The 19591-nt window shown below is 47.8% G+C and overlaps 1 protein-coding gene across 1 annotated transcript in view; it reads right to left on the reverse strand.

Moving 5' to 3' along the window:
* Nucleotides 1-14143, reverse strand: part of GPC1 (glypican 1) — a 160233-nt gene extending 146090 nt beyond the window's left edge. The window contains exon 1 of the mRNA XM_048955067.1: nucleotides 13653-14143. Coding sequence (XP_048811024.1) covers nucleotides 13653-13809 — 157 coding nt within the window. The 5' untranslated portion in view covers nucleotides 13810-14143. The remainder of the gene's footprint in view (nucleotides 1-13652) is intronic.
* Nucleotides 14144-19591: the final 5448 nt, after the last annotated feature.

A 19591-nucleotide genomic window follows, 5' to 3' on the forward strand; every position in this document is an offset into this window, starting at 1 on the left:
TGCACGGCTGCTGTCTCACAAAAAGACTGGGGAGTTCTTCTCCCTGGTTTCATTTCTAAACTGTACCAGGACACCAGCAGCACTTCCGATCTCATCTGTCAGTTCTTCTGCTTCGGACTTTGCAGCATCTCATGGCTGGTGGTGTTCTGAGGACACGCGGAGCAGTTTATCAAGTCTGTGCATGAGGCTGAGTGGGATACTGCAGGACTGGTTTTCATGATCCAGCTGTCCTTCCCAACTCCATATCCTTATGAGCTAACCTGTCAGACGTAATTCTTCCTGTCTGAAGCACGAATGAAATCGGTACTAACCAACCAACCATCAGCTACACTGCAGAAAACAAATTTAAAAGAGGCACAATTACATGGAGAATTAGTTTCTGTGTACATTCAACTCAACAGGACAGCTCAGCTCACTACTCTGCCTCTTGCCAGATGGATTTTACAAAACAACTTTCTGAGCTGCTCCAATCATGTTTCCTTATCAAGCAGCAGCCTTGCTTGTTTCTGCAAAGCCGACTCCACAGAGAGTCCTGAAAATAAGAGATAGGCCCTGAACATCTGTCACCTGGGAGGTTAGCTTAGATTGTTTTTAATAGTTTGTGGTACTCATAACTGGTTTTAAACTGACAAGGGAAAACGATAAAAAGAATGAGATCTGTGTTTCTGAGCTCACATCAAAGAGCAGCTTTAAAGAATGAGTAAAAAGGCTGTCAAAATAGGAAGGCTTTACCCAGCAGCCTAACAAAACAGGCTTCAAACAGTCAAGAAAGAGTGGTTCTAAACAAATTAACCAGATAGGGAAAGTGTTGGCTGAAAAGTAAATATTTAGCAGGGCACATTTCTACTAAAAGAAAGCTCGAAAAAAAAACAAAAAACAAAAACCAACACAGATCACAAGAGACGTTTTTGCTGTAGAAAGGACAACCATAGGATTTGGAAGTGCTTACAGTTCTTTTCTGCACTACTGACTGCGTTAAAGTCATCAGCCTGAGATTGGCTCTCCATTACACTGCACAGCGTACAGCCTATTCACTCCGTGACACGAATTTCTCCTGCAAGGCTTCTTTAAACTTCCCTTTGTACCCCCAGCTTTTTAACTGCTATCACAAACCTTCAAGATTTAACCCCGGGGGACAAAGAAGCAGTCTCCTGATACAAAGATTAATGCCATTCCACAGAGAAGTGCAGACACATGAATTATCCCCGAGGCTTTCATTCTGCCAGAGCCTTCTCCCCAGCGGCCGGCGAGGCAGGTACCCACACAGCCACACACCCTGCCCGGAGCAGAGCTGCCTGCTCGCTGCCCTGTACACCAGCAGTGCACACAGCAGCAGTTTGGAGACCTCCTCCTCCATGCTGACCTACGTCAGAGCAGATGGTGTTCAGTGCTTCTATGTGGAGCAGTACTCAGCAAACCCAGAAATACTTTCTCTGACTTGTCTCTGACATTTCCTAGACTAGCTCAGCCTCACGCAGAAGCATCTTCTCAATCACTGTGATTGAGAGGAGCCCACCAGAAGCAAAAAGCTGCTGGCAGATACCATTTCTGTGGCCAACCAACATCCCCCAGCCACTCGGAGCAGCTCCGTTTGTGTTTGTAAGCTGCACCACTACAGCCATTTGGTATCTTATCCTCCCCCTTGGGCATTTTTTTGGGGAAGGGAGGGTGTGAGCAGCTCCCCAAACCTTGAACTATCTCATGAATACAGCTCCTTACCATTTAAGGCAGATGATCCAACTGCAGAAGAGTCATGTACGCTTGCATTCTTTTTCAGCTTAAGACAGACAAAAGAAAGTGTTTCTTTACACAGAGGATGGTGCACTGCTGGAGCTTGCTGCTTTGGGCTTTATGGAAGCAGACAGTATGCAGCTGGTGGGACAACAGGCCGGACAGACCCATGGACAACGGGTCTACTAATGGATTAGGAAGGTTGCTGATACTTCCCTTCAGAATCTGTAGGTGCTGGGGAGTACCAAGTGAGAGACCTCAGAAAGGTGCCATGATCACACTCCCTCCCTAATGGTATCATGGTATCACTATGAGAGCTTGCACAGCTGGGCAGACTGAGCTGGGACCAATCACCACCTGAGCCCTGCTGCTGTACTGGCATTAGGCAAAATCCATAGCCCAAAGCACCACAAGTAAGACACTGAAGAAGAGCTAATTAGCTTGAGCATCTTGCATGCCCACCAAAAAGCAGTGCTCGTCTCAGCAGCAGGTCCAGGCACACACAGGATGGTCACACAAACATATTCACGCACAACGCAGGGGTGGGTGGGAAACAAATTGCCCCACACAACCATTTTTAAGCCCAACTCGATATGTTGCGTGTGTGATTACTGCAGAAATCAACATGGGTAATTATGGCCATCTGTACCCATTACTGCCATTTGTATGTGTACTCATGGTAACTGCACGTTAGTTAGGCATGCCACTGCACAAACATATTAAATAGCTAATTAAAAAAAACACAAACCTTCACTGCTTGGGAGGAGCCCATCACCAACTAATTACCAGAACACATTTTCTCCATCTGTCAGGCAGTTGCCCCCTCCCCAAGGTGACCAGGGAATCTGCGCCTGGCCCGCAGTCCCACGGCTCTGCTGTGGCTGGGAGCTTCTTGTGCTCAGGCCTTCCTTTGTGTGGCAGCGCTTCCAACCACGGCTGCTTCTGAAAGCACTGCACTTCCAAGAACAGAGCAGTGCTTTTGTATTACTGCAGGCAACCCCCGGATTAGCCGCCCAACACGTCCACACGCAGCAGAGCCGAACTGCCTAACGGGACAGCAGAGTGAGCATCCCAAAAAGCGCCTCGCCATGCCGGCTTCTCTTCCGGCTCTTTTTTCTACACAAGCCACTAATGCAACAGCAGATTATAAATACACAGAGGACGGCTGTGCCCCAGTGCTTCACTGACATATGGTTCTGTCTTCAGTCAGAAGCTGTGGATTTAAATTTAGGAATGGAGCAGGAGGTTGGGTTTCAAAATTCCAAGATAAATCCTCACAGAGGAGGCAATGAGACCAGAATTTCCTCCCTCTGGTCTAGCCTTAAAGCAGATGGGAGCATGGAGTCGGTGCTGTTAAGCAGACCGCAGCGCTTGTGCAGCCCTACAGTGCCTTGCCCCGCTTTGCAGCTGCTTGGGAGCTCTGCAGCTATGGCCCTTGGTGCCAGGTGCCGTTTCTCTGGCACCCACATGTCCAGGCTTTTACTGGAAGGGCAAAATTTATTGCAAGTCAATAGCTAGAGCAATTTCTTACATTACGGCAAAGGCTGCCAATATTCTCCCTTGGGTTGAATCAGCGTTTTCATTAGCTGCCCCTTCCTCGTCAGAACGAACGTTGGTGTGAAGGGACAATCAGCTACAGGCAGAACAGCTTTGCTAATTTTTCATGTCTTCTGACATTCCCTGACCAGCCCCTTGATTTCTACAGCGTTAAACACATCCTTTACACACAGTCACACATTCCTCTAAGCACTGTTTACCACTGCGTAAAGCACTGGATCCTTCTAAACCAAGCACTGGATACCTTCTAAACCAAGAAAAATGCCTTTAAAGGAACTTAATTCACACGTTTTCTGAGGAATGCTATTTTCTCACACTCCTCTGACCATGCTGGGGCAGGCTGCAGGAGCTGCTCCTGGCCCTGTTCTCCTCCTCCAGCATTTTCCCCTCTTTGCACTGCTTGACTGTCTCAGCCTTATTGAACCAAAGGGAAAAAAATAAAATAATCATCTAAACTAAACTCTCCATCCTCTGTCCTTCAATCATATGAGAGGTGGCAAATATGCTGAATTAAGTGCAAAGCAAGCAGTATTTTTATTTGGTTAATTAGAATTGCTCACCAAATGAAAACAAAGGAGTGCTTTTCTGCAGGACTGGTACAGGTAGTTGTTGCATAAGTACATTCCTGCATATTTGGCTACTTTAGGAGTATTTTTTAATTAACAGCTTCTCCTTGGCTAAAGCAAACCACAGAGAACAAGGAAAGAGGAGTTTCACACAAGGACACTGCCGGATCCCTCCACTGCCAGCTATTTTTTTCTTCAGGGAGGATTTTAAATTAAAAGCAGATTGCCTTCATTAGCGTTTCCAGAAGCTGTGTAACTGCCAAAGCTGACAGAAACACAACTGCGATCTGCAAATTTGGCAAGTGGCATTTTCTCTGTCTACAAATGGCGGGTAATGTCATCTGCATTAAGAGGGCTTTCGTGAGGGACACGGCGCGGAGAGAACTCTTTCCTTAGGAGATGTGGGAGAACATCTCCAGAGCAGCAGCTCAGCAATCAGGGGAAGGCCTGGTAGTGCTTTTACCCTCCTTCAAACTGACAGAGCCACACACATCCCAGCCAACCCGGGCACAGAGCAGGCAGCAATTCCTACCTTGGCTTGCGCGCTGCTCCGCACGCACCGCAGAGGGACCAGCTCACACCGACACCTGAGTCTAACCTTGAGCTCAGCACTCCACAGCACTGGCTTATATCCTCAGAAGAACTGCAGGACCCAGCTCTCGTTCTGCAGTCCAACTCTCTTCTACCTCATGGTGAACAGAATTCATTATCCTTTGAAGTAAGCCCTAAGTGATGAGTTGACAATAATTAAACTGAAAGATATAGAGGTTAAAGGAATTTATTGTTACTTGATCTGCTAAGTAAATTGTTTAGAAACATGTAATCAATAAGCAATGATGAAGTAAAATTAAAAACAAGCTCACTTCCTTCAAAAAAAAAAAAAAAAAAAAAAAGAGCCAATGGTCTCATAAAAATCCATTCAGTGAGGCCCATGCATCTTGTTAAGTTGAACAGCACAGCATTTTAATAAACCAAAAAAATGGCTTTATCCATAATGAGCACGAGCATTGAAGGCGGAGTGTGGCCCTAAATTATGCCGCTCCTGTTTATCATTCACGTACCGCAGGACTGATGAAGATTTATGGTCCCATTGTGCTAAGTACTGTGTAGCGAAATATCGTGAAACGGTGAGATGTAGTACTCCAGGAGTTTATAATTTAAAGACAGATTACAAAAGCAGGATATTATAATCCAAAGACGGTAATGCACAGATGGGGACTGGAGATACAGAGAGATTGAACAACTTGCCCAAGGTCATCTCAGATGTGAGTTCAGTTTTGTGCTTTGGCACACATCTCTGGAGTAGCAGCATAGGCCTTATATACGAGAATATTTCTCTTCCTCCTCAATTTCACTAGACATCATATTTCATAAGCTAACAAGTAAATTCAAAAAATACAACCGCTGTAAGGGAGAATTGGAAGGGTTTCCTTTCACTCTTCCTTCTCTGAAGACCTTCGTTGATGTTGACCTGTGCATAATCCCAATCTATCTGCATGGCGCAAATGAAGCATTTGATAGAATCACAGAATAATTTAAGCTGAGAGGTGCTCTGTGGCCATTCAGCCCAAGGTCTGCTCAAGGCAGAACCAGTCAGAGCAGATGCCCCAGGGCTCTGCCCACATCAACTCGGAATGTCTCCAGGGAGGAGGGATATCAATACCCCACCACCTCTCTAGGCTCCTTGTCCAGCGTTCAACAAGCAAAGTTAAAAAGTCTTCCCACTGATCAAATAAGAATTTCTCCAGCTCCAGTTTGTGCCAGCCACCTCCCATTCTGCCCCCATGCCTGGCTCCATTTTCTCTGTTCCAGTCTATTCAGCAGTTAGAGCTTCGCAGCATGATTTCCCCCAGACTTCTGTCTCCTTCACTCCTGAATGCTCTACAGACCTGGCTTTCACCACTTCCCCTTATACTTCACATACTCTGTCTAGCACCCTGGCCATCTCAGTGGTCTCTGCTGAGCTTCCCCCAGTACAGCCACATTTTTCTTTTACACATAGCCCAAAACTGGTCATGGTGCTCCAGATACCAGCTTAGTGATGTGACATGCTGAAAGCAATCAGTGATAGCAGGATAATACAAGACATTGTGTTGCTGGACATATACACACATCAGTGGATATATTTAGGAATGCTGTCCTAAACCCTGTCAAGTAGTGTATTGGTAACTGTGGAAAATACTTAATCTGTGACTGTGAAAGGAGAAAATGCTTCAGTGCAACATGAACAGTAGTGGCAGTGCTACTTATTAAAGCACAACTCAAGCCCCCAGACAGCTCATCTGGGATACTGGGACAAACAATCCTGCAGTTAAACACAGTGGCTTTCTTTCTTGGCTTTCAATGGAAACGTGCCCAGTATCTGAAGGGTATCTGCTCTCTATTCTAACTAGGGTGCAGTTACTGACTACTCTTGGCTAGCACCTGTGAAGATTTACTCGTTAAAATTTCACTGTAATTTAGCCCTACAGAAGTGCTGTCATTTGTTTTCACTTGCCAATTTGTGTTAGGTTTCCCCTGGAAGTTTCGTCGCACGGGGCAGCAAACTCATCAGTGCAGCGATCCTGACACAAGACACCTGCACAGCATGGACAAGTTTACCTGAACAAGGAATTTTCCAGCAAAACTCACCTCTCACACCACAGCTAACCAAGTAGGATGCTCACAGCACGCTGCCCTTCTTTCCCACACCCAATTCCAACTCCCCATGCCTCTCACATACCGTCACCAAACTCTAGCTCATGCAAGAATTTAAGCCGCACTTTCCACATCCAAACCTTTCCTGCCCCTGAGATCGGTGCATAGCAGAGACAACTCAATCAATGCTTACTGTCAACAGATCAAATAAAATCAAATGCAGCTTCTCAAGACACAGCAAGTCCAGCAGTCACTGAGCTGACCGCAGAGCCTCCAAGGAGGACAAAGGCAGGCGCTCACCCAGCTGTGGCACAGCCTGCGAGCACGGAGGGAGCAGCTCCATGGCAGTGCTGAGCAACCAGCAGCTTCCCCTGCTCCCGCTCCCTGTGCAGGGACTCTGCTGCCTGATGCACTGCAGAGATTCATGCATGTATTTATGTAACATCATAATATCAATTTTGCTTATCTGGGCTTAATTGACAGTATATGCTAGCAGCAGTTGAAAGGGCAAAGGCCAACCGGAGCACTTCTCTGAGCTCTGCAGCACACCCTCTGCCCACAGTTGCAGCCGCCCTCCCCTCAGCAGGACGGGGCACAAATCCCAAGGGGCTGCGGCTCTATCAGCCAGACTCCTACACACGGGTTCCCAGCATTGTGCAGCCCTTCCCCAAATTCACAGCAGATGGGACCGCAGGACGGCCAGGCCTCAGAGAGCCTCCCTGCAGAAACACCCCTCCTTCCCCTGACATCCGAGCCTCTGGGAGACCTCCCACAAATGAGAGGGGAGTGAGAGTTCTGCAGGGCGGGTTTGGTATTCTGTCACCGAGCCAAGCAGATGTTTGAGAAATATAAACTGCTATACAGCTATTTTAAGCTCGTGCAGCTGCGCAGGGCCAAGGAGCTGCACTGGGAGACATCACTGCTCTCTTGAGGTGCTCCCATACCTTGGGACCCCATGCACAGCTTAACAAACCAAACTTCCCCTGAGTCATTCACGCTATCACATCCCGTTTAAGAGTTTATAGTAGAGGAAACCGCTGGAAAGAACTGGAGGGGCTTTTCCAGGTTCACATGGAAAACGTGCGTCCAGATGGGGACCACAGCCATCCTCGCACCGCGCTGCACTGCTCAGCTTGGCTGTGAGGAAGCAGAACGAGGCCAGATGTGGTGGTGTATGAAGCCCTGCCACCTGTGTGCCACCCTGTGTGCTCAGCCCTCACCCCGGGCACTCACTGTACAGCCACATCTCTGCAGGCTTCACCGCAGTATCACGAGCACAGAGCAGAAGACACTGATGGAAGAGGCTTCTTTCTGATCCGTATTAAAAAATATAAGATTAATCTAATAGGCACTTAACAACATTCTTATTTATGAACAAAAATTCACAACCAATGGAATTTATGTAGCGTTCCTATTTCAGAAATAGGCTGGCCTGCACCAGCTGAGAGGTAAGACTTGGGTAACGCCAGTGGAAACATGCCAACTAAATTACACCGCATGGTTTTACAGTCCCATAAAATACCAATCTTTTTGCAAGCCAAAACTGTTTGTCATAGAGAATTTCATTTTAGCCATATAAAAGATTGACTGAGTGTGTAAGTACTATCGCATTGCTCTGAAAAACCACAGTAAAACTTGTTTTCTTTTTTTAATACTTCAGAAGAATGCATAGCAATTTTAACAAGTGCTTTACTCATGTTGCTTGCAGAGGAGTTCGTAACAGCTGGGCAGCTCTGGGCTTGTGATTCATGCTGCACCGCAGATGAAGAGGCACAATTACATTAGTTTTATAATCTCTATATGGTCAACACAATTGTGATTAATGTATTTTCTAGAACACAGAGCTAGGGCATCGCGGGAAACTTTTATAGCACAGCCCACTTCTTCCAATTGTATGGGGAGGAAAGTTTCCCATGTCTGAAAAATCCTAAGTAAAAGAGGAACCTGTTGCTGGACATGTCACTGACCCAGCTCACAGCTCTGGCACATAGAAACAGGCATTTTAGGTGCCTGCAGACCCAAGCTTATATAGAATAGAACATCACAGTGTATAGGCAACACATCACAGGAGAGGGCATTCTGTCCTCCACACGTGTAAAATTAAGAATTTAAAAAAAAAAAAAAAAAAAAAAAAAAGGAAAGGAAAATCTTGGCTTGCACAGAATTTTGTATTTTATTTCTAACACAATTGGCATCTAAGGAACCTTCTGCAAACTACAAAGGACAGTGGAATAATCTTCAATCCTCTGCTGCTTCCTGCATCCTTTAGAGTCCCATTTCTCCAGGTCTTGTCCCATCACAGAGACAGAGCTACTCACACGGCTGCCAGGAGGATGCTAACAGTTCCTGCTGAACAGACAGGAAAGCACAAATGCAACACTTTCCAGGAGGATTTGAGGACAACGAGTGTCAGCCCTGTCTTGTTCCATGCTACCACACAAGTGGAGGTACCCCTGCCCCCCAGGCTGCTACAGAACCACTCTTCCCTTCTGACACTGCAGTCAGGCAGTAAACACATGGAGAAGAAGTGTTGAAAAACACAGCACAACTCTGACCTAACTTACTTATTACTCCATCCTGCCTTCGCCATCCGTACCAGAGCTCATACAGCACGATGCTCCCCTCCCCAGTCCTGCAGGCAGCAACAGGCATGGTGCAGAGCCTGTGCCCAGCTGCTGCTGATGGGTAAGTGCTCCATGCCCCCTCCTTGCAGCATTGTGATCTGCAAGGGAAATAAAACCTCTGGCTCTAAACAGACATTTTTGATAATCAAGTTAGCAGCTCCCTCCCTTCTTTGGTTAAGTCAAAGCACACTTAATTATTGAAATTACCCAGTGGAATACATCTATCCTGTCCCCTCAGTGTGAGACAGTTGTACCAACAGCGACAGAACATTAAACCAACAGCTTCACAAGCCCTGCCAGAAGCCACGCGGCTCCCACCAAACGCAGCCAGCCCAGAGAGACCGACTGGCACCTGCTCTGCAAAGCCAAGCACCAACAGGGCAAGAGCAGGAAAGGCAGAGCCAAGGTGAGCACTGCAGCTTCACAGGTGCTGGTGCGTGGGCATCTCCGGCTATGCAAGCACACACAGTTTCTGGGAAACATCGTGTTCTGCTTCACCAACAAAAGAAGCTGCTGAAATAGTTTTGTCAGACAAGCTGATAAGGATAATTACGTGATGAGAGCTTAGTCATTCATATCGCTGTGACAGAGAGGCAGATTCTCTGAAAAATAACATCACCAACAGAAAACCTTGGTGATTCTATGATTCATCAATATCTGAGCATAAAGCTTTCCAAATTTCAAACGCAGCTGCACGTGCTGCTCCAAGGCACAACAAGCCACCAGAGGGAGCCCATTTTTCTCCATAAATCTGATTTTCATAAATTGCTTTGTATGCACACATTCTCAACTGACAAATTAACACAATTACAAAGTGTGTATGAATATGCATATTTTATTTTAAACTTGCATAAGTTATATGAAAAGGAAGATGCACAGTTCAAGCAAAGCCTACTCCAACGTTAACACCAACGTATTTGCCAACTGGAGGATTTCTCAAAATTCGGTTTGCTTCAATTCACCAGGAACAATTTCCCAAACACAGCAGGCTAAAAAGGTGCTCCAATTTGTCCCTAAGTCCATTAGTGCACACAGGCTGGGATTGCACCCAGGAGCTCCCCACACAGCATAGCCTTGAGCCGCTGTTCCTGCCTGTGTGATTACAAACCAAGCCCAACCACAACCTCAGAGAGGCTCCCCTTCCAATCTCGTGGCACATATCCTTCCTGGGGAAAGGAGGAGCCACGAATTTATTTTCTGTACCAGAGGCACAGGTTTGTCCATCTTTGTATTTATGCCTTCCATACCGCAGCTGCCAGAATTTAAAATGCTACCAGTATTGGCTTCCATTACCATCTTCACAGTCCAAAAGCCTTGTCAAGTCCAGCCTTGCAGCCAGACCTGTTCTTTACTCACCTAACATTCCTCCAAACAACTCTTTACACATGCACTTGACAATGTTTTCCTTACAAAACAAAATTACGCAGCCTAAAAGGACCAGAAGATGAAAACAAATTGTTTGACCTCCTTTCAGTGAAGGAACTGGGGAAGCACAATCCTGAGATACATAACTGGATCGGCTGCCTGGGTTTCTTCTGTGCCCTCCTCTTTTGGTGCATTACATTCGTCTCTGTGTCACGCAGTTCAACCCCAGGGTAAGGCAGACCCAAGGATTAATCACAGCAGTGAACAAGTCCAAGCGAGGGCCAAGCACATCCACATCAAACCACAATTCTCAAGTCTTCTCCGGGACAAAGTAGAACCTACCTCAGCTTGAAGCACTGCAGAGCATCACCCATCCCACATCAACAACGCTAAGAACTCTGGCAAGGCAGCAGTAACAGCTGGATGCTCTCCCCAAAGACACAACTCTTGCAGGGAGTCTCTCTTTGTCTCAAACCTCACCGTGAGCCCAAGACAACCAGCCCTCCAGCATGGGCCTGAATGGATACATCCAGGGGTGCAGCCTCAGTCACACCTCAAGGGACCTGAGATAGCACACATGTAGCAAGAATGGGAAAGCAGAACTAGATGTTTGCCAGAGGAATCAAAACAAAACAGAAGAACTGACAGATCTTGAACCATCTTCTCAGGAATCCTGGGAGGGGAATGCAGGTCAACCAGCCAGTGGGCAAGAACAATCCTGCACACAGGAAAACTTAGCTCGAGTTAGTCTGGTGCAGGGAAGTGCATGAGGTGACTTTTCCAAACCCAAGCAGTAGGGAGCACTTCCCCAAGCACCAGAACCTTTCTCCTGCACAGATCTGCACCTGAGAATTGGGTGGATGTGGCCCTGTCAGGACTACTAATATGAGAAGATCCTTCTTTTGTGTTTGGGAGTTTTGCCATGGATTTCAATGTAATAAGATATAGCATGTTCCCTAAACACACTTAAGAATGGTACCCACACATTTTAAGCACGTAGATGTGTTAACATGTACAACATCAGCAGAAACATTAGCAGTGTTCCACGAGAAATGTGGCCAAGAGCCTATCCCTGAACCAGACGTCCACCTGCAACCATGTCATGGTACAACTGACCAGTACCACCTTCTGCTGAGCTGTGGGGACTTCGTGTTACTCTTCGTGCTCTTAAATCGTAACAAAGAATACAGATTAGAAAGTGTAAAGCACATAAATAATGTAAACACAGCCATTTCAGCCTGGAACACACTAACCCCTTGGAACCCAAGTCCTGGAGCAGTGAGCAGCTGGGCTGGTAGGACAGCAGTGTGCGTGGTGCAGCTGAACGGGGGATACTGAACTGCACAATACCACATTTACAGGTGGGAACACCACAGGAAGGGCTTGAGATTCTTCCTTTTGGAGACAGCAAAACCAGCACTACCTCCCGCCCTATCTGCAAAGTGCGGAGCTCACACAGCACTGTGCTCCAGTTCAGGCACTCCGAGGCTTTAACGGCACTGGGTGAGTACCACACCAACAGAAAAGGCCATTCCTGGATATTTATCAGCAAGTAGGTACAGAAAATAATTACCTATCAAAATCATCAAGTCCATTAGCAAGATGGGCTAATAACAGAGACCTGCTGCTGCTGATGTATGGAACCTTTTTCCCCCCAGGTACTACTTCATATTACTTACCAGGAACATTCCTCATTTTTTCTCAGCATTTATCTCTAATTTCTGTGTAAAGCAACACCTAAGGATGCCCAGTTATATGCTGCAGTTTTACATACTATTCCTTAAGGCGTTCCAAGCCCTTCGGAAATAAAACTCCTGGTTCCTATAAATCTTGGTGTCCTTGGTCACCTTCTGAATGGCAGTGGTTGGAGGGGACACGGTGTGCTGTGTACTGCTAATGTGGGACACCTGCAAGCACAGCGCCGGGACGCTGTGTGCCTGCCCCTGTTGTGCTGCTGCTGCACGCAGTGCCACTGCCATCCCAGTCAGCCTTCTAAGGACTTCCCACGTGAAATGTGACTGTAATAATTAGATGCAAATTTATAAGAAGCCACTTTCTTGCTTAACGGAATTACTGTTCCATTAATAACGATGCCCAAATGATTTTGAAATTGCCCACTGTTTCACCTCTAGTTCTGCTCATTTTGTTTTGGAAATTCAGTCTCGGTTTCTTGACAAAGAAAGTATTAATTTGTTCACATTTGTGAAATATTTATATGGTTCAGCCTTATCCATTCTTGGGTCGGATACCTAATTTGTTTCCCCGGAAAACAATGCAATCAAACGCTCCACATAGGGCGTTCTGTAGCTTAAATGTGAACTACAAACTGCAATCTTCCTGGGGTGTCCCTGTGGGTCGGCTCCAGCACGTACGCCTGCATGTTTTATGCTTTGTCTGAAGAAGGAAGCTCCCACAAGTGGGGGGAAAGCTTTCAGATATGGGTCACGTGCCGGTGTATCAAAACTTGTAAGTGAATTAAAAAGAAAAGCAACAAAGCCTCAGTATCTGCCCTGAGCTTATATTTTTGTCTCTCAGAGGAGGGGAAATGAACAGAAGAGTTGGGGAAAAAAAAATCCAACAAAAAAAGAAACAAACCACCAACAAACCAGACTCAGAGTATTCTGTGCTAATTAATACATCTTCTGTAAGGAAAAAAAATCATCCAGGATTTCTCAAAGCAGCCACAAAACCAAACGCACGCTGCTCAGCCTTCCCTCCGCGCTGCACAAACTTGACACACGGCCGTCTTTCTCCCGTTTCCTTTTTACTGACAAACGCCCTTTCTGGCTTTGCTGCTATCCAAAAGAATAAGTCAAGCGATCCTCCTCTCCCATACCCTTGTGGTATTTCCCAGCTCCCAGTCCCATTTCTGTTCGACTATTCTGCTTTCGAAACCCAAATCCCGAAACCCTTTCAGCCGCGCTCAAAGCAGAAGAAAAGAGACAATGAAAGCTCCCCGCTCGGCGCGGATCGCACGCTGCGCGCACCCCGTCCCCGCGCTCCGCCGCTGCAAAGCCGCGCGCACCGCCCGTCCCCCGCGCGGGCAGAGGAGCACCGCAACGAGCTCGGCAGGAACCGCTCGGCTCCCACTCGTCGCTCCAAACTCCGGCCCGCCCCGAGCCGTGCCGTCGCCCACCCCCGGCCGCGGCCCCCCCCGCCCCGCGGGACTCACCGGAGATCTCGGCCTGGGGCACGCCGTTGAGGCTGAAGCCCTTGGCCCCATACAGCTGCCGGACCTCGGCGCAGCTCCTCGCCTTGCTGCCGCTGTCACCGCGAGCCGGGGCGGAGGCGACACACAGCAGCCAAAATCCCCACGGGAAGAAACGCATCCTTCTCCGCTGGCCCCGCCACCTGCCGTGCGAAGGGCAAAGCCAAGGTCCGGCGGAGGGGACCCCGGCGCCGGGCGGAGCGGGGTCCGGGCAGCCCCGGCGGGACGGCCGGCGGCCGGGGGGCGACGGGCTCTCGGGCGCTGCCCGCGGCGTGCGGGAAAGCTTCGGGCGGCTCGATCCGGACGCCGCGGAGAGTCCGAGGAGGGGGCGGCGATCCAAGTTTGCCCGGGCCGGGCCCCTTCCCCGCCGCGCTTCGAAACCCCGAAGCGTGACCGCGGAGAGGGCTTTTGTTCTTAGCGCGGCCGCATCCCCGGGCGGTCCCGCCGCGATGCTGCCGGCTGCGGCGGCCGCCGGGCCGAGCGGAGCGGGGCGCGCTGCCGGGCTGCTCCCGCGGCTGAGCCGAGCTGCGCCGGGCCGTGCCGGGCTGCGCTACGCCGCGCCGCTCCGTGCGCGCCGGCACCGCTCCACCTGCGCGCCGAGCCGGGCGGCGGGAGGGGAGGCTCCCGAGCGAGGCAGGGCTTCCCCCGCCGGACGTGGCATCACGCCGGGCCGCGCCAATCCCGCGCGGGGCGCTGCCCCGCCCCGGGCCCGCGCTCCGCCCCGCGCCACCGCCCCGAGCCCCCGCCGCGGGCACGGCGCCGCCGCCCGCCCGACCCGGAGCGCGGCGCGGCCCCGGGAGCGGCCCGAGGACGAGGAGCTGCTCCGCTCCGCCCGGCTCCCGAATGCGGCGTCTCGGCCGCGGGGCGAGCGGGCGGCGCCGGCTGCGCCCGGTGAGCGGGTGGTCCGCTCTGCCCTTCGGGAAGGACGTCCTGAAAGCGGGCGGTGAGACCCCGTCTGTCTGAGCCGCGGTCCGGCTCTTAACCCGCAAGGCTCCGATTTCCCCCGGATGTGGTGGGAAAACGCCGAAAGACGAATCGTGAAACGCTTTGCCTGATCGTTGCGGGGTAAACGTCTTAACTGGGAGCTCGGGAGTCCCAGCAAAGGCCTGGGAGGTGGAAAGTGCCCCTTCAGGAGAAGAGAGGGGATTTTCAGCTACCGGCTCTGCTTTTGGGTTTTCTTCCTACAGCAGCATCCCCTGTCCTGAACCTGGCACCCCACGGCTCTGCCAGCTGGGTGCAGTCTGCTCCCCACGGAGATGGGGCATCTGTTAGCACCAGAGTGAAGAGTAATGATCCAGCTCTCCCACGGAGGATATTTTGGCCGGTATCTAACACATCTGACAACAGGCAGATAACCCAATGATCAGTTCTCTAAAGGCAGGTTTTTCTATGGAAAATTTGTAAGAAGGCTGGGTCACCCAGTTTGCTTCTTCAGAACTGCTCACTCTCAGAAAAATGATTAAGAAAGAAATGACACGAATTAATAGCTCCAGGGAGGGGAAAGAAGGGGAAAGGCATTGCTTTCCTTCGAAATCGCCTAATGATTTCCTAGGAAATCTCCCTAACTAAAATCATCTGTGAAATACAGCATAGGGAATTAATAGAACCTAACTATAAAGAAAGAGTTTGTAATGAAGGTCATGACTGTGGTGAGCCCTCACTGTGACCAGAAGTTAAAACCTGTGTGTCAGTACAGCCCGTGCTGCTTCCCGGCTCTCAGCTCTTTCACAGACAGCGCTGTGCTTTTAGGTCATTGCTACATCTCTCTGATGCACACAGTTTAGAAACCCCAGGCTTGAAGCTTCCCAAAGCTTGGTGCTCCTGAGCTGGAAGCTTGCTTTGTGGACTTTCTGGAGCATGGAAATAACATGCCATGGATAATATAAAGTCCAACCCACCCTGTCTTTAAAAAGGATCTCAACTGTAAGCAGAAGAGTACAGCCCATATGACGAGTTAGCAAGTACAATGTACGCAAGGTCCCACAAGGTTACTTCGGCTCTTACTCCTATGTATCAGCTCTAATTTAGCAGAAGGCACGTGGCAGGTCAGGTTGGTGGCTGGAGTCGATGATCTTGAGGGTTTTTTCCAACAGTCCACAGTCTGTAGCCCTTTTCCCATCCCAGGCCTCGATCACAGCGCCTGGAGACCTATGGCAGCCCAGCTACAGGGTGGCAGAATGCAGGCATCAGAGGAATCCATATGGGACTCTGTATTGCCAGGACTGTGGAACGCCAGGATTGTGGTTCCTCCTCGTGGTGCTGAAGCACATCTGTTTGTTTCACTGATTATGTTTGTATGCATTCCCAGGATTGAAACAAACATCTTCAAAGTATCACGATGAAAATATGGTTTTGGCACGTGTTATAAATCGTGTGGTTTTTTGAGGACCAGATCTATTTTGTGAAGACTCGCTTAAAGGAATGGAGCTTGGCACAAAGTATACAGGAGATTATCTAAGGACTGGCAGGAGGAGCTGGAACTGGGGTAGAAAAGAAAGAGTGAAGTAAAACACAAGATGAGTAGACAAAATGCAGAGGAGGAGAATAGCACGTGGCTGGCCAGCAAGAGTCAGGGAGACAGAAAATCCATCCTGCTGTGGAGATTGCCTCTTAATAGTCACAAGAAAAAAATAAAGTCCACTGAAAAGCTGATCCAAGCATTATGAAGAGACAAGAATGATGAAGAGCCAAATCATCTGGCACAAGTGTGGAAAGCTACAGTTTAAAAAACAATACAACCAAATAGAGGCTTCTTACAACCTTGACTTTCACAGGATGTTTTCTATTCCTCTACAACTTTCCAAAAGTTCTGTATTTCAGTGGACGTACCTCTGTTTTTCATACTGAAGCCAATTAAGAATCGTTCGTGCAGCAAAGTATGTAGAACCAGATGGTTCTAAAATGGACCTATATTGAGGCATAGCAACCTAGAGTCTTGGAGCAAAACCAGAGCAGCAAAAAACCCGGATATCTTATCAAATTGTACTGTGTCTTCACTGCCACATTGAAGGAACAGAGCATTCCCACTTGAATTCACAATGCACAAAGTACACTGCTGCAGAGTACGGAGGAAGGAGGGAAAGGAGATGGGCAAGAAGAGGTGATCTGTAACCTTTTCCTCCTCCTCACTCATGTCATGTAATGAAATCTTCAGCACCTTTCCCTTAGTTTTACACTACATCTCATTCTGCAGAAACATCAGAAAACCTGGCATCTTTAGATTATAAATCTTCATCAAAGTATGAGTATCTCAGTCACTTTTCTGCCGGTTTCTTTTCATCTCTACTGTATCTGTCTCCTACAGGAATTCATGAAAGCTCATCCCCTGCTCTCCTCCCTCCTTCCCCAACACTGGCTGCTGTTCAGCAAAAGCTGGCCATGTGTTTTGCTCAGTCAAATCTAATTAAGCTATCCAGAGGATTTTCTAGATAATGCTTTGCTATCTACAGCTGCTTACTTCTCCACTGGATTTTCCTTCATTAGGAACCTCAGTTTCCTCACGACACATACAGGCAGAGTATCTTTTTGTTTTTGTCACTGAAAATATTGGATCGGCCCCTCTGAATTGCAGGGGCACCTATGGATGGCTGACAAATCCAGCTGGATCCATGCACGAAGCTGTTTGCCCTACAGAAATGCTAAGGCTTTTGGGGATTTGTGTGTCCAAATGACTTAATTAGGAATATCATTCAGTAGGTGTATGGAGCTGGGGATCTTTCCCAGGTCTCAGGGAAGCCAGAGTTGGGTTCCAGGAAGATGACCACAAATCTGCTGCTGAGCAACAGAGGGGCTGCGCTGAGGACAAGTGCAGCCATCCTTGAGCAGCATAGACCAGTTGCCTTCAAAATGCAGTGCTTACTCCTCGCTGTGTGGTTAGTACTTTTCAGAGGGAGATTATGGACAGCCAAGTCATCTCAGACAGGTTATCTTGGTAAGGCAGGTAATTGCCACCCCGTGCTATTTTGAGTTGAAGAGCCCAATTTTACAGCAGTGACTGAAAGAAACGCATTGTTTTAAAGACCTTTTACAAATGACTTCCCCTTTCAGCACTGTACTTTTGATATATATGATGCAGAGATTTCCCAGTCATAAGACTTAAAGTCCAAAAATAAAATAAAATAAAACAAAAATCCCAACCACACCATAAACTCATTTGAGAACCTCTGCTAACTGAGCCTGCCTTAGGAAGTAGGTTTCATTCTTTCTGGATGTGACTTTCAACAACGCTCCCTAAATGTGTACAGCAGCAACTAAAGAATGCGGGCAGGGCACTGAACCATGCCCATATTCTTTATGTTTTATGTTTGATAAGCAGAGCTTAGCTTGCTAGTATGAAATGGCTTAAAATAGGCCTCCAAATTACTAGGGTATGTGATTTCAGCGTGCCACTACAGTGACATGTAGGAGATTTCTCCCCCTTCCTGCAGAAGTCACAATCAGAGGACTTCTTATCATTCAAGAGGTTCTATCCAGAAACTGTTTTTGAAAAGGATTTATCAAACATAAATCTCCACTCATTCTCATCGTTATCGATCTGAGCAACGGTGTAAGAAGCCCATAGAGCACTCTGTTCTCACAAACCCCAGTTCAAAAGCATGTTGCTGAGCACTGGTCTGATGCACATGGAACTGGGACAGACATCCCATAGCTGTCAGTGAGAAAAAATGTTACAGCCATTCAGAAAGAAATGTGTGGCGTTGCCATACGGGCATCTGGCGATGCTAATGTTACTTCTCAGCTAACACTTCATCCTCAGCTGTTGCTACATTAAACACTGCAGACCAAAGTACTTAAGATGAATTAATACAACTATCGCAGGTTCTGCTCAAGAGTTTATTTTTTTCCTTAACCTAGAGTTAGGTACAACATAACCTATTTTTAGAGAGAAATTGGCTGAGGCAAATGACAGCATTGTATTGGAATACATCAAATGTCTGTAGTTGTGAGCAGAACCTCTGACACTTGAGGCATTGCCTGCCTGTAAGAAATTAGCAGTGTTGGGCCAGAAGTGCAGGTGAATTAGGGTTGAACACCAACTAGCTGGCAGGATAGCTAAGAGCAAATATTTACAGACTTCCACGTGCTGAGGAGAGATTGAGTTTGGAAACTCATCCTTGCCGTGCATTTTTCTCTGTGCTGTGGGTTGGATGGTTACTGGGTGACACGCATCTCCCGATGTGTGCCAACTTCACTTCTGATGTAACTTTACCCATGAATAAGGTTATGTCTGGAATGGATGATCCATTTTCATTTTAAGGTCAACACATTTTGCAACACAAGACAGAGTATCTACTCTGCCTCCACTTGTTCTTGATGCTGGAAGGCCAGACGGCAGAGCGGTGTCAGTGAAGGTACCCCCATTTATCCTGGCTGAGGATTCAGCACTCTTAAAAGTGTGATGTCCTTTTGTAAGGTTACTCCCTCTTTGTATTCCACTTCTTTTGGCAGGACCACATAAACATCCATATTGGGTTTTTCAGAACGCCAGACAACACAAACCCACGTTCTTAAGATTAAAAATAGAGAGGTTCATCTGATTTAATTTCCTCAACCTGCTAGAAACCAGAGAGCATGAGCTGTGCAAGAAGATGCACAAAAGCTGGTTGCAAGAAATGATAGAACCCACCAGCACACTTTCTTAAGGGCTTTTCTGTTTCTTTCTTTCTTTCTTTCTTTTTTTTTACTTTTGAGCATAGCTGTAAGAATCAATTATTTGTAATATCTATCTATTTTTATATCACATATATATAACTTCGCCTTAAGCACTACTTTTCTTATGCAGCTGAAGGAAGAAAGCTTAGCTCCTTGGCCTCTATTGTGGCAGATGTAGGAACATTGCTTTTTAAAGGAGTTTAAATAGAAGTTGGTGGACTGGGGGACCCTGGGTCTCACTTTCAAATCTT

This window comes from Lagopus muta, chromosome 9 (assembly GCF_023343835.1).
Source record: "Lagopus muta isolate bLagMut1 chromosome 9, bLagMut1 primary, whole genome shotgun sequence".
In the NCBI taxonomy this organism is placed as follows: domain Eukaryota; kingdom Metazoa; phylum Chordata; class Aves; order Galliformes; family Phasianidae; genus Lagopus; species Lagopus muta.